The sequence below is a fragment of the Equus quagga genome, chromosome 18 (assembly GCF_021613505.1).
Source record: "Equus quagga isolate Etosha38 chromosome 18, UCLA_HA_Equagga_1.0, whole genome shotgun sequence".
Classification (NCBI taxonomy): domain Eukaryota; kingdom Metazoa; phylum Chordata; class Mammalia; order Perissodactyla; family Equidae; genus Equus; species Equus quagga.
Window position 1 is genome coordinate 4,295,762 of NC_060284.1, and position 14,605 is coordinate 4,310,366.

Below are 14,605 nucleotides of genomic sequence, written 5' to 3' on the forward strand. Positions count from 1 at the left end.
CGGGCGGCGGGGGCGGGCGCGGGCGCACCGATGGGAGCAACTGAGAAGGGCGGCAAGAAGAGCCGGCGGCTGTTCTCGCTGCGGCCGTGGAAGGCGAGCCGGCGGCTGTGGCGGACGCGCTCGGGGCCCCCGGCGGCGCAGGGTGAGTGCGGGCGCGGGCTCGGGCGGCCTTCTCGGCCCGGGGGCCCGCGGCCGGGGTGGGGGGTGGTGGGTAAAGGGGCGCCGCCTGGATGTCCGGCGGCCGGGGCGACTCTCCGCCGCGGCCGGTCCCCGAGCTCCCCCGGGGCGCGCGCCGACGCGCAGGGCCGATCTCCCCCGTGCCCCCTCGGCTCCTTAAGCATCTCCGGTTGGCCTAGGTGTTCGCAGCTGGTTTCCTTCAAGCCCCTGTCTTGTCGTTTGGCCTTGCCCGCAAGGAATCCGGGGTGCCCCGGGGACGCAGTCGTCCTCCGGTTTGTACCCCCAGCACCTGCCCGGCGCCTGCAATGCAGTACCCGTTGGGGGCATTAATCCGGACCCGGGGCTGCCTCCAGGGCCTCCGCGCCAGGACCCACCCCCTTTCCCACCTGTCTGCGTGACTCCCTGTTATCTGGTGAGCTCTAGGCACGATCAAGTACTTTCCAAACACCTTCCTCCCTGGCCTCCGCAGGGCCTTCGCTCACCCTTCTTATTCAGTCACGGACTCCCTCCGTTCGTTCATTCATTCCTCAATTTTTATCAGCTCCGCCTGCGTGCCAGGCCCTGGAGTGAACGAGATAGGCGAGGCCCCAGCTCGTGGAACTGCTTGCAGAGGGAGAAACAGGCATTGCACATGTAAAACAGGTGGAAATCCCTGCTACAGATTGCTGTGTGTGCTTGGAAGGAATCAGATAGTCTCCCGGGAGAGGAGACCGGGCAGAGGGCCCTGGCTTCTGTGGGGTGGACAGGGAAGGCCTCTGAGGCCGAGCAGTGGAAGCTGAGACCCAAAGCCCGATGAGGAGTCACTCCAGCCTGGAGCCAAGGGAGAGCGATCCTGCAGAGGGAACAAGTGGCGAGGTTCCCGGGTGCCGAGCTTACAGGGGGAAGGGGAGGGCACATGGGGAGGCCATGACGGGCGTTTGGGTTTTATTCTAAGGGATCTGGGAAGCCGCTAAAGTGTTCTAAGCGGTGATGTGACAGGATCTGCCGGCTCACTGCCTTCCCTGGGTCTGCAGTGGCCGAGCCTTTCTCTCTCAGCCTGGCCACTTCCTGCCCATCCATCGAGACTAGCACAGACACGTCTCCTCTGTGGAGCCTTTCCTGGGGTGCCTGCCACCTGTAACCCCTCTTTTAGTATTTCCTCCTCCGTCAGGCATTTGTTGCTGTCCATCTGGTATTACAGATTCCAGGTGGGCAGGTTCTCATCCACTTCATGTTTGCATCCCCCGCCAGGCTAAGTCCGGGCTTGGTACTTTGTAGATACCTGTTTGCTTGTGTGTGTAAGTGTGAGCAAGTGTGTGTGGATGTATGAGTATGTATGTGAGTGTGTGTGAGGGTGAGTGTGTGTGTGTCCTGTCTCATCCTTTTCATCAGTTTCCATCATCTGAGGATTCTTTTTCTGAGAGCCTGAGATGCCTTGATTTCTAAAATGGCCGACCTGATCCAGGGCAGAAGCCAGATTGCACCAGGGCCCTGTCACTGAAGCCGTTGTCGCCCTCCCACCCTGGCATTGTTTTGAGGATTGAATGGATTAATGAGTTAACAATTGTAAAGTGCTGGCACATGGTAAGCATTCTAAAAATAAATTTGACAAAGAGCAGCAGTAATTATCTTTCAAATATTTATTTATTGTGTAGAAACAAGCTTTGCTATTGTTGGTAGTTAGGGAGAGTCTGTGGCTTGGCATTGTCATCTTGCTGGCTTTCAAAGGATGTGTTATTACTTTTTGTCAACGCGCCAATTAAATTCCTTCCCCACTGGCATTAAGAACTGTTGCTGAAATTTAGTAGGGCTGCAGGCTGCACACACCTTTTCTTGAGCTTGCCTGAGTAGTTGAATAGATTGGGAATTGCAACAAGTATTCCTTGAGTGATAATTATATGCATAGTGTCATTCCCGGCGTTCTTTGAATGTTTACAAAAGAGGAATAAATGGATATTGCCACTGTAGTAAATTGGGTTAGAATAAGTTTCCTAGTTTTATAGTTTTTAAAACCAGGTCTGTACTGCGTATACAGCCATCCGCTCCTCTCTTCTCTGTTCCTGTCCTAGAGTTCACCGGTGGCTTCCTGGGGCCCATTGCCATGCCACACTTCTCTTTTCTTAGATAGGATCTTGACTGCTCTCTCTATTTCTCTACTTCCTCTTCCCTCATACAACCTGGGGACTAGGCCATCATAATGTCTTATGTTATATGATACTCTACAATTTATAGAATAGGTCAACTATGAGGTCTTGACAATGTCCTGGAAGGAGGGAGGGTGGATGGTATTTATTTTCCCCATTTTAGAGATGAGGAAGGTGGAGCAAGAGACAGTGACTTTGCAGGAGGTCTTATGACTGGTGAGTGGCAAGTTCAGGCCTCAGTACCCATACAGCATCCTTTCTGCCACATCTCCCTGCACAAAGTAAACATACTCCGATATCTGTACTCTTGGAGGGGGGAAGTAAAGTTCATAAATATCATGCAATGACAGAAATCCATATGCCAATTATGTCTGATGTTTTTAAAGGTGGCCTGAATGTCTCATGATGATGCCAGCATCACTTTGAGCATCTCGAGTCCTATGCTTCGGCGTCCGACAGACTATGACTTGAATCTGTCACTAATAAGCTCTGTGGTCTTGGGCAGGGTGCCAGATCTTTCTAAAACTCAGTTATATATCATTTGTAAAACAGGGATGATAATTCCAATGTCATAATGTTACTGTGATGATTAAATGAATTAATGTATATAAAGTGCCGGGTACATAGTGGCTCACAAGATGGTGGTGGTTATTATTAATATTTGTCCAGATCTTCCACCATATGATCACATCCCAAATATGGTTACGTGTGGGGCCAGAATGTTCAATGAGCTGTGGGAAAAAAACCATGGTGGGAAGCTCCTTCGGCGCAGCTTCACTTCTGCATCAACCAGAAGGTCTTCCACACCACCATCCTTCTTTGTCCCACCCTTTTTTTATCAGGAGGTGGCAGGTGAGACGTAGCATAGCTTCTGGGGACTCCTGGCATCTTTTCAGCCTGACACTGAGTCCTGAACATGGCAGACATTCAATGAATGTATTTGTCTATACCTTATATACAATAAAATGCATTTATATTATGTATCTCTCTCTAAAGACAATGCTTCTGAAATTTATAGTCTGAACACTTGTGGCTATAGGTATAGGATAAATACCTAAAAGGATAATTACTGGATTAAAAAGTATATGCTTATTTAATTTTGAGAGAGATTACCGAGTTGACTTCCATACATTTGTGCTAACTCGTTCCCACCAGCAGTGTGTGGGGTTCCTGATTCCTTCCTTCCTAGCTGGTACTGCGTACCATTGGACTTTTTAATACTGCCAATTTGATGGATGTGAAATGATACTGCATGGTTGTGTTATATTGAATTTCCTTGACAAATAATGAAGCTGAAGATCTTTTCACATGAATATTGGCCATGTGTGAATAAGATCTATTCATATCTTTTCCTATTTTTTTTCCTCTGGTGGTTTGTCTTTTTCTTATCCATTTATAAGAGTTCTTTAAATATTCTGGATACTAATCATTTGAAGGCTTATATGTCCAAACAGCTTTCAAAAACATACCTAACCATCAAGCTGTTCTAAGTGAGAATATGAACAAGCTGTGCCCAGTGGAGATTAGCCCCAAATGCTTCCATCCTTTCCGGACAACTGTATTTTAGTCAAATATTAAAGCTTTTAGGTTATAGAAAAGGGAGTGAACAGATGGTAGATGTGTTTTGTGAGCAGTAGACTTCCCTAGGCCTGGAAATGATGGTGGAAAACTGGCCCTGAGTTCCTCCCACCAGGAATTACCTCCGCCAAACCCCGGTGGGACTACGAGCTCTTTCCTGAGCTGCCATGTCCCCTGGGAAGATACGGATTGGAACCAGAGCCAGTCTCCGCCAGCAGATAGTGCTTTCCGGGACAAGATACTTGGAGAAGAGGACAGAACACTTGTCAGGCGATCTGTGGTTTAGTCCCTCACTGCCATTTTCCAGCCTAGGCCCCTAAAAACAAATCCCATTGAGTGGAGATAATGATCACTACCTAGGGTTAGTGGAAGGATCCAGTGAATCATAGACATGAAGGGACTGTGTAATTACACTGGGTATTTGCTAGGCCCTGGGAAGTAAGCAGCACTTTGCCAGAGTGGGAAAACCTCACTGACCCACGGTGTTTAGGCCCTGCCCCTTCTCCCGCCTCCTGTTGTGCATACAGGTGCATGACTGTAGAGTAGTAGTTCTCTGAGTGTGGTCTCTGGACCAGCAGCATCAGCATCACTGGAACTTGTCAGAAATGCAACAAGTTGCTGGACCCCACCTCAGCGCTGCCTAATCAGAACCTCCGAAGGGGGGCCCGGTAGTCTGCGTTTTAACAAGCCCCACAGGAATCCTGACCTTTGCTAAAGTCTTAGAACCGCTGGTCTAGTGGGTTGAGAAAGGGCTTTAAAGTCAGCAAATTTGGGTTTTAAATCTTCACTCTCCCATTTGCCAGCTTGTGACATGAGCCAGTTACTGGAGCGCTCTTGAGCTTGTGAGCACTAATCAATAAAAGGAAGAGGGTATCACTTCCGTCACGGGCTTGTTGTAAGCGGTAAAGGACAGGAAGTATCCTGGCTCTGCTACTTTGTAGCTGTGTGTCCTTCGGCAGTCACCTCGCCTCTTTCTGCCTCATCTAAAAAAACGGATGGGCAGGACTTATGTACGCATTGCTTGCTGGGTGCCAGCCACTGTCCTAAACCTGTGCATATTTTTATTTCATTTAATTCTTACAATAAACCTGTTTTACAATCTCTATTTCACAAATGAGGAAACCGAAGCACAGAGAGGCTAAGTAACGTTTCCAACGTTACACAGCTAGGAAGCTGGGATTCAAACCCAGGCAGGGTGGTGTGAAAGTCCCTGCTTTAAAGACAATGCTTGGCAAGTAGTAGGCTCTCAATAAACTTGTGGTGATGACAATGAGAAGGTTCCCTGGCACACAGTAGGTACTCCATGTTAATTCTCTTCCCCTTGCTTTGTGGCCTGGCTTCGTGGGAGCCCACCCAGCTTTTCTTACAATCATGCTGCTCTCCTCTGCCGTGACGCTGATCACACACCCCCACCCTTGGTTGGCAGTTTTTCTCTCCATTTCACCTCTTTTGTGGCCACTGGATGCTCTGAGCAGACCAGACAGAGGCGTGGCTGGTGGAGGAAGTTGGTGGTGCAGGTGAAGACCCCCTCCCGTCACCCACCCTGGCATGTTTTGGGAATGGCTGACTAAGCCAGAAGAGGGTCCGGACAAGTCATGGAAAGGTTGTTAGGTCTGCCTAATTTGAGACGTATCCTCCAAGTCCCTTTTGCCCTCAGATTTCCAAAAGAATGTAAAAACTTTTTTTGCTCAGTTTTTTCCCCAGAGGAAAATTTGCAGCTGGGAAGTTTAACCCACAATGTTCCGGCAGCATTTTTTTCTTTCATTTTTGTTTTGCTAGGACAATAAAAAGCCTTATTCTCTTTCAATTCAGGGTCCCACTCATTTTTCTTGAAAATGCTCTTTGGTTTTGCTCTCAAGATGGCCTCCCTTGCTGGGCATGACTCACTGGTCTAGTGACTCAGAAGTGGCATCTAACAAGACAAAGACTGTGCAGAGCTGTGAAGGGACTTCGGGGCCAGGGGAGCCTGCCTGAAGCTTTCCCTAAACCCACTTATTGAGATGCAGCATCATTTCCGTCAATAGGTGTTCATAATGGTCCTTGGTACCAGTTTATTTGAAGCATGGAGTCTGCCAGAGACACTGCCTTGTTCTGGAACGCTCCGAAGCTTGAGTCCATCCTTGTCCCTCAACTGGGTGTGGCCATGAGGTTTACTGTGGGGCAAGACAAGGCTTCTGAGAATTCATCTGGCCCTGCTTGGCATGGCCACGGAATCAGGAGGGCTAAACCTTTTGTGAAAATTGTGTCAGGAGGAAAAGTAAAGGCTCTGTTTATTGGAAGAGGTCTTCAAACCTCTTTTAACTTAATTTTTAAAACTATCAATAAAGGATAGATAGAGAGATGAACAGATATGCAATAAAGCAAATATAGCAAAACATACTTGAAGATGGAGTTCACCCTGCAATTTTCCCAACCTTTTTTAGGTTTGAAACTTTTCAAAATACAATGTTGGGTGAAATGCAGGTACTCCTAGAAATGACAACACTCTCAGAAAAAAAATTGCTTCCTTTTTAATATTAATGGCGGCCCTTCTCCCAGTTCCCTCTCCTCCCAGCCTCAGCCTTTTTCTTGGGAAGCCTGCTGGATTAAAGGGGCCTGGAGCGAGGCCCCAGGGCTGAGCTACTCCTTAATGCCATGGCCTTTATATTCTTCCTGATGTGTAATTCTCAGAGTAGCCCTGCAAGCTAGTTATTATTTTCCATGTTTTATGAGGAAACTGAGGCCCAGAGGGGTACCCTTGGTGGGGTCACAAGGTGATAATGTCAGCCTCACAGTATTTATGGAGCCCTTGCTTTATGCGTCAGGCTTTGTTCCCTGCACTTTACGTGTATTAACTCCTTGAGCCTCACCCCTCCCTAGGAAGTGGGTACCATTATTATCTTCATCGCACAGATCAGGAAATGGAGGCTTAGAGAGGTGCAGGAACCTGTCCCAGCTTGTTCTAGGGGCCAGGAGCTGGCAGAGCCCATGTCTGAACCCACTCTCTCCTGCTTTAGAGCGCCTGGCCTACTACTCAGACCCAGGCCTCCGCACTCCTCTGCCTAGTGCAGGAAATTGCTGTGCCTCTGGAGACTTCTTGCCCTGAGACCACGAGCTCCTTGAGGACAGAGAATGTCTTGTTCAGCACTGTGTCATTCCCAGTGTTCAGAGCAGTGCCTGGCACGATGAATGTTGATTGAATGCAAGAGCATGGGTGGTGGGCTTCTCACCTGCTCCTTCCTGCCTCAGCCTCTCAGTCTCTCAAGGGGCTCCTGCTGGGCACATGTTGGCTGCCCTGGACTTGATCCTTGGGGATAGAGATGCCTGTTTCTTTGATGTGGGTTATGGGCCAATTTGGCTCATTTGGTGGCCAGTGAGGAGTTCCACTGAAGGCAGACTTTCCTCGTTGGTCTTAAATTGTCAAAGAAGAGCGTAAAGGTGTGATCCACTGCTAAGGAAAGACGGGAACGGAAAACAGATACTTAAAATTTCCCGAAACCTTCAGGGAGTCTTTAAATTATGGCAGCTAGAAATCAACTCCAGGACCCCTAGTAGCCATGACAGCTTCCACTCTGTGGCTGTATTGGACTCTCGGGCTGCAGTAATAAGCAGGTGAACACTAGCAATTAGTTCTCGTAAATGTGCCCAAGCATGTTGATAGTTACATCTTAGATTTAGGTAGCACTTTGTTTATAAAATACCACATCTAATCTCCCTCTGGATCTTCTGAACAGCCTGGGACACACACAGGGCAGGTACGATTAGCCCCACTTTCCGGATGAGGAGACTGGTTGCAGGGAGGGCCAGTCACCTAGCCTGCGGCGCTCGAACAATGCTGGTGGAGACAGGTCTTCCGCCTTCCTGTCTCAGCTCCTGCTCCAGCAAGTGTTCCATGTCAGTGTTGTGTTTAACCCTGCAGTTTCTGGAGATGAGAGTAACAGGTAGGTATATTTCTTTCTGTTGCTCTTCCCCCAACTTAATGAGGTCCTGGATTGGATCAGTTACTCTTTCTGGATGTCAGTTTACCAACCTGTATAATGGGGAGTAAACAGCACCCATCCAAGTGCACTTGGAGCAGAGGACGTTGTGAGAGTGCAGAACTTAAAAAACAGTTCTGAGTGAAGATGTTTGGAAGGGACTGTGATGACCTGTTTTCCATAAAATAAGTTAAATGTCACCTGCCCTGGCCACCCTGTCTAATATGGCGCCTCTGATACCTCCTTACCCCGTTTCGTTTTTCTTCACAGCATTCATTGCTGTTTATATTTGTTTATTGCCTATCTAAATCCTCCCACCAGAATGTAAAAGCTATGAGGGCAGGGACTCACTCGGTCTGTTTTCTGTACTCCCAAATTCCTAACATGTGGAATAGTGCCTGGCACAAATAACCATTTGTTGAAGGAAGGAATGAATGAATCCGAGACGTATAATGATTGAAGTTAAGAGTGAATTAGATGATTCCAAGATTTGCTTGAATCTTCCTTGCCCCCTAACAGAGGAGGTCTTATGGTCGGGCTTCCTTATACCCATTTCTGGCTCAACCACTCAATGTCTTAAAACCAATCATTAAAACCTTGAATATCAACTTAGGCCTGGATGAAATAGGTTCCGTAACCTGTGTCCATGCAGCAGATACAGGTCATTGTATTGCCATGTATGCCCCTGGATTCTAACAGCCTGTGAGCAGCTTGAGAATTGGGGCTGGTCCCCTTCTCTGTTGTAGCCCCAGGACTTAGCATAGAGCCTGGCCCACAGAGAAGTAAAAGAAGTGTTTGTTGAATGAATGAATATGTAAGAGGAAATACAGCACAGGACTCTTAATCCCCCTCCAGAGGTAAGGTCTCCGATTGAAAATAAGTCTGGCTCACGGCACATACATTCCCTTTCAACTTGGACCAAATCTCTCCAGAGACAAGGAGGCGCCGAACAGTTGCTTCTCTAACCTAAGGGAAGGAAAGGCAAGCTTAGGCTCCAGATCCAGTTCCATGCCATGTTTTGGAATGTGTGTTTACGTCCGCCTTCATCCCCATCCTTTCCGCTCCAGCATAAGCAAAATTATAACCCCGCACACTGCCTTGTATGCAATTAGCAGAGCCCGGGTTCCCCTCCGTTGAGGGACTTCGCCCCTGAGACCGCTGACTGTGAATGACAAATCAAAAGTCAGGGTTGCAGAATCAGCTGGACTTTCCTGCTCTTTTGCAGCAGAGGGAGGAAGGTGAGAATGAAAGATTCTGAAAATAAAGGTAAGGGGCCAACTGCAGAGGGGAGGCCAAAAGATGCTAGGGTTGAGATGTCACTCCACACACACGTTTAGTTTGTATTAATGGCTGATTTAAAATTACTGTGCATATATTTAAAAATTCTCGTTATGTAATAAATATGACTTTTAAATGACTGGCTTCTGGTTTCCAAATATTGTGTCACTCAGTTTTCCATTTTGTGCTACTAAATATAATGGTATTTTTTCATTCTTCATTTAATCTTAGCCGAGTAACGCATATTTCCATCATGGATTTCCTTTTGATAGCTCACAGAATGTTGGTGATTTTATTTGGGGAGTGTTCAATAGTTAATTAATATGTAGGGTTTTGATGCATTATTGGAACTGGAATATCTGAACTACCTCGGACTTACACAGTTTGGGTTCTCAAGAAAAACACTGAGAATCCCTTAATGAACATTAATCTTTGCGGGAGGGCCCACTGGGGAGCCGTCGCTGACCTTCAGATCTGTTTATCTTGCGGAGATACTCAATGCAAACTGCCCCCACCCCCTAGATCCCTGATACAGCACCCTTCCACCTGCCCCCCGCCTCCGCTCCCCCCTCCCCCAATTATGTTGGAAGCAAGGAGGAGTAGAGAAACGGATTTAAATGAAGACTCAGGAAGGGAGCGGACTCACTGAAAATGAGCCAAGCAAATGTCAAGTTCAACAACAAGGGTTCTGCAGGATTCTGGGGTTTAAAATTCCTAGGCTCCTTGAATTTTCTGCCGCAGTTGGGGGAGGAGCGATAGACCCCAAGGCTACACGTGGTCCCGATCTGGTTTCCAGGAGGGAGCCCTTCCTTCGTGCAGCACCGATGCGGGCGCCATAGGGAGGCGCGGGGCGCGGGGAGGCCACCGGCCGAGGACGCCATCGCTGCGTGGGGCGGGGGGGGGGGGGGGCCGCGCACCGGCTCCTCCCGAACGCTCGCTTGTGCCCCCCTTTCCCCTGCGAGCAGTCGCCTTCTCGCCCGGGGGCCGCTGCGCCTCCGAGTGCGCCCCGCGCTGTGCCCTCGGGCGCCCAGTCCCGCCGGGTGCGTGATCGGTGCGAACACACAGGCCCCCGGGCCTCTCCTCCTGCGCGCTGGGCCGCCCGGCCTGGCCTCCTCCAGACCAGTCCCCAGCCGCCGTCTCTGGCTCGTATAAGAGTCCCAGCTTGGGACGGCAATGATGTTCATTCCACGTTACAAAAAGAAAACAAAACCAAAAACCCACACGCAGCCTGATGCCGGTGGGGAGACTGGTGTTTCAACGTACCGAGCAAGGCTAGTAAGCAATCCCACTCTATAATTGAGGCTTTAAAAGGCGGGGTGGGTGGGGAGTAGCTGGTGCTGGTAGTGTTAGCATGCAATAGGCTCTGGGTCATTCACGTCCACGTATTGATCTCTGTGGTTCTGATGTTTAAATGTTAATTGAGCAGCCTCAGTGGGCAAGCAAACAGCTGTACGTGGGCCTGGCATTGCTGTCTCCAAGCCAGCCTCTTCTGGACAAATAAAAGAAGTGTGTAAATCAGGGATGTTAAAGGAACTCAAGGAGAATGCTGGTTTTTCCTGCGTTGTTTTCAGTGGCCAGAGAAAGGGTTTCTGGAAAGAAAAATTTTGCTTATATGCCGTGTCATGCTAGGCCAGGGGCCCTGACTTAGAAAAAGTTAAGACTGCCTGAATTGGAGGCTCAGGTTGAGGTTAATATTCACCATTGTTTGGAATTGAAACACCCCTAGTTTTTCAGTGTGTCAGCATGTTTTAAGCTTCGGATGCCCAGCTGCTTTTTGAGGGGACTGGTATTTAGAATTTTTGTTTCACCTTCTTTTGGAAACAGGCTTTGGTGGAGGGTCAGGATAATTAGCTTCCAGCTTGACTCACTCATTAGTGACCTAGGACAAGACCCTTTATTCTTCTGGACCTCGGTTCTCTTATCTCCAAGATGGAGAAATGTTACTCTGAATCACTGTTCTTCAGATTGTGGGTGGTAAGAAAGCAATTTGGTGAATCTCAAGCAACATTTTAGGAAGATGCAATAGAATAGAGAATGTCAGAAACCACTGCATGTGGCTAAGGGTAAATACTGTTTCCTGAAACTTCCGTTTTAGGTATTTATGTTTATGTATGTCAGTATGGGCTGTCTTTGTGTCAGGTCTGTTTCTCATTGTGAATCCCAGTCAAAAGAATTTGAGAGACACTGAAAGAAATCATCGCTCCTTAATTTGGTTTTCAAGGAGTCTGTGAAATGCAGTTTTATATGCATGTCTGTTTTTGTTTATGTATGACGAGAAAGGCAACAGTTCTCCTCGGGTTTTCAAAGGGATCTAAGACCCCAAATAGTTATGAATTACTGTATTTCTCTTAAGCCCCTTCTGTGGTAATTTCTTAGAGATCGATGAATCCTTAAGTCTGGGAGATGGGAATGTGTTGGCAGAGACCACTGAGTGTGCAATGTGAGGTGGGCCATGTGTATGCACGTTGGGGAGAAGGTGTGACCATGGCAACCAGACCAGGAGAGCTGTTTGTGGGTTCCAAAGTACTAGTTGGGGACCTGAATATGAAGCATAAATATACTAAAAACTAGAGTTTTGGTTCTGAAACTTACCACAGAAAACTATTAAAATGTTGTGTATTGTTCAGAAGTCAGCTCTCCTTGCAAAGACTGAAAAGGGAGCCAGGCAAAATTTAAAGATGTTGACAGGGGCAACTAAATCTTCAGGATGTTGGTAGGGGATACTGAACTTTTATAAGCTATCATCACATCACTAGTGTTCAGTAAATGTTGAATTGTGGTTTGGTGAGTGCCTTTCTTTCCTTGCCTTTTTTCATACATCTGGTGTTAAGATAGTCTGGTGAGGCTTTTAAACACAGGAGACATTGTATAACATTTACCCAGCATATTGCAAAATGCTTTGCAAGCTAGGGAAAAAAGATTATGCATGAGGCAACTAAAAAGAAAATTGTTGAGTGAGTTAATAGGTAGGTATTGGCAAACATGACAGCTAATTACAATAATAACGATTGTAGCTCCTATTTAATGAACAACTAGTATGTGAAAAACTCTGCAAGGTGCTTTACATATTGTCACAACATCGCAAGGGAGGGGGTATCTTACGTGGAGAAATGAGTTAAGAGGCTTGCACCGGGACACATCGCTGGTGAGTGGCAGATCCAGGATTCAGACCCAGGTCATTTAACCCTCAAAACCATTCACATGCTAGGCAAAGGCTTGAGAATACGTATCAGGGCAAAATTGCAGAGAAAATATTCAACATCATTTGCTGTTAGAATTAATTTACTTAATTATAAAAAGGGAAATGTGAACCTTAGAAAATGATGGCTTTGGACTAATTTTCTAGATTTTGTTTATTTGGAAAATAGACATTTTGACTCCTTAAGTTCAGCTCCAGATTTTCCTTTTATTTGGTAAGTTCTCTGAGTATTTTTTTGCAATAAAGTTTTAGAAACAGAGATAGGAAAGAACAGACCTGGAGAATTTGAAAATTTGGAAATTTTTTTTTCTACAAGAATTCAGGGCAAGTGGTTCTCTTTTCAGTTTTTCTGTTATTTTTCTAAATTTTGTCTCGAAATAACAAACATGACATTTTGTGAGCAAATGAACTTATGCATAACATATTTTACTGTGTTAAAACTAAGATCAGAGCATTGCCCATGCCAGTGCTTCCGGAAAGAATCTGATTTTTCACTGAAAGTTATTACAGAATCTAATTGGGAGTTTGAGTATGGTCAGATCCAGACTTTTTTGACCTTAAATATTAAAAACGACTGACGTTCACCCCTCAAGCTGTAATTCAAAATAAAATGAGTGTGAGGAAATCCAAAAACGTTGTGTTTTTCTTAACCCTCATGACTACCTTGGTACATTTAGAGAAATGTCAAATTCTTTCAGGGGTTTTTGTCACCGCTTCTTGTGACTGGGTGGAGTGGGGAGACAGTGTTTTGGCTAGGGTGATCTGTAAGTGGCCGAGTGAGTTCTCAGGGTGTCAAGGCTGCATGTGGTAAAGCTGGCTTAGAGCCTGGTATGCCAGTGGTGCTCAAATGGGCACCGTACTGCTTCCTGCGGGACACACTGGAAAGATGCAAGGGGCTCTGGAAGCATTCACTGGGCAGAAACCGAAATGCTAGTTGTACTGCAGTGTTCTGGACTGTTCCCTCCCATGACAAATTATCCTGTGTCCTGTACAACTTTCAAATGTTCTGCTGAAGAGGTAAGTGAAAACTCTGTGTACTGTTCTGAGCCTAGAACATAAATTGGTTTTAGTATACTCTGAAATATCCAGGATTAAAAGTACTGTGTAAATTGAGGAAAGTTATACTTAATTTTGTTCAGAAAAATCACCCAAAGCAACATCGCTTGTATTTGAAACACCAGCACAACACACCTGTCTCATTCCATCTACATACAGAGATAGGTACCCGGCGTCTTTATTATGTCCTCTTATATAGTCCTGATGGATCACTTACATACTGAAACCCACATTGTTTTATTATGAGTAACTTTTCTTTCACTTCTCTTTTACATTGTGGTTGGTACATTATATATCTTTTTTTGTTTAATTTTGTGTTAGGTAGCTTATTTTATCTTTGAATTTCATTCTGAGATACTAAATAGGGAAATACAAAATATTCTTGTGTTATATATATTTGTGTTACTCAGAGTTTATAAAATGACTTTATTTGGGCCTCCTTAATATTTTAAAAGAATTTGAGCCAACATTAAAACTTTTGGAGATTATATATTCAATTCTGTGTTTCTGCTTCCTTTAAAAAAGTTAGAACAATCTATAACAATGAGATTGAGCTGAGCATAAACTGCCCTCTTTGAGGGCAGAAATGCTGAGATATAGGGGTTATAAATCTTCTAAAAAGTGTTGTCGCTGCTAATAGATTTTTTTATGCTATTGTAATTGGCATTTAAAATTTTTATTTTCTAATTGTTTGTCACTAGGATATAGAAATATAGTTGATTTTTATTTGTTGACCTTATTTCAAGGAACTTAAGTTCATTGCTTATTAATTTTAGTAGTTTTTAGATTTTGGGGGTGTTTATAGGCAGTTGGTTTTCTGTGAATACGGACAGTTTTATTTCTCCCTTTCAAATCTTATACTTTTAATCTCTTGCCTTATTGCACTAGCTAAGCTCTCACAACATAGAACAGAAGGGGTGGTGGTGAATACCCTTATCTTGTCCCTCATCTCAGGGCAAAGCTATCCATCTTTCACCGTTAAGTACAATATTTGATGTAAGATTTTATATAGACACTTTCTATCAGATTAAGAAAGTTATCTTCTATTTCTAGTGAGCTCAGTTTTTATTATGAATTGGTGCTGAGTTTTGCCAAATGTTTTTCTGTATTGTGACGGTCATGTGATTGTTCTATTCTATTCTGTTAATATAGTGAATTACGTTGATTTTTGAGTGTTAAACCAGCTTTGCATTTCTGGAATAAACTCAACTGTGCTATCTTATCCTTTTTATGTAGTG

At 45.6% G+C, this 14,605-nt stretch overlaps 1 protein-coding gene across 4 annotated transcripts in view; it reads left to right on the plus strand.

The window, feature by feature from the left end:
* DNAJC6 (DnaJ heat shock protein family (Hsp40) member C6) overlaps positions 1–14,605 on the plus strand; it is a 134,125-nt gene that overhangs the window by 3,586 nt on the left and 115,934 nt on the right. The window contains exon 1 of one of the 4 annotated variants that reach the window (XM_046645792.1): positions 7–142. The exons of 1 other annotated variant lie outside the window; for it this stretch is intronic. In XM_046645792.1, coding sequence (XP_046501748.1) covers positions 31–142 — 112 coding nt within the window. In that variant the 5' untranslated portion in view covers positions 7–30. Of the gene's footprint in view, positions 1–6; positions 143–8,939; positions 9,101–14,605 lie in introns of those variants that run through there. 2 more of the 4 variants (XM_046645793.1, XM_046645795.1) reach the window with 2 other exon arrangements.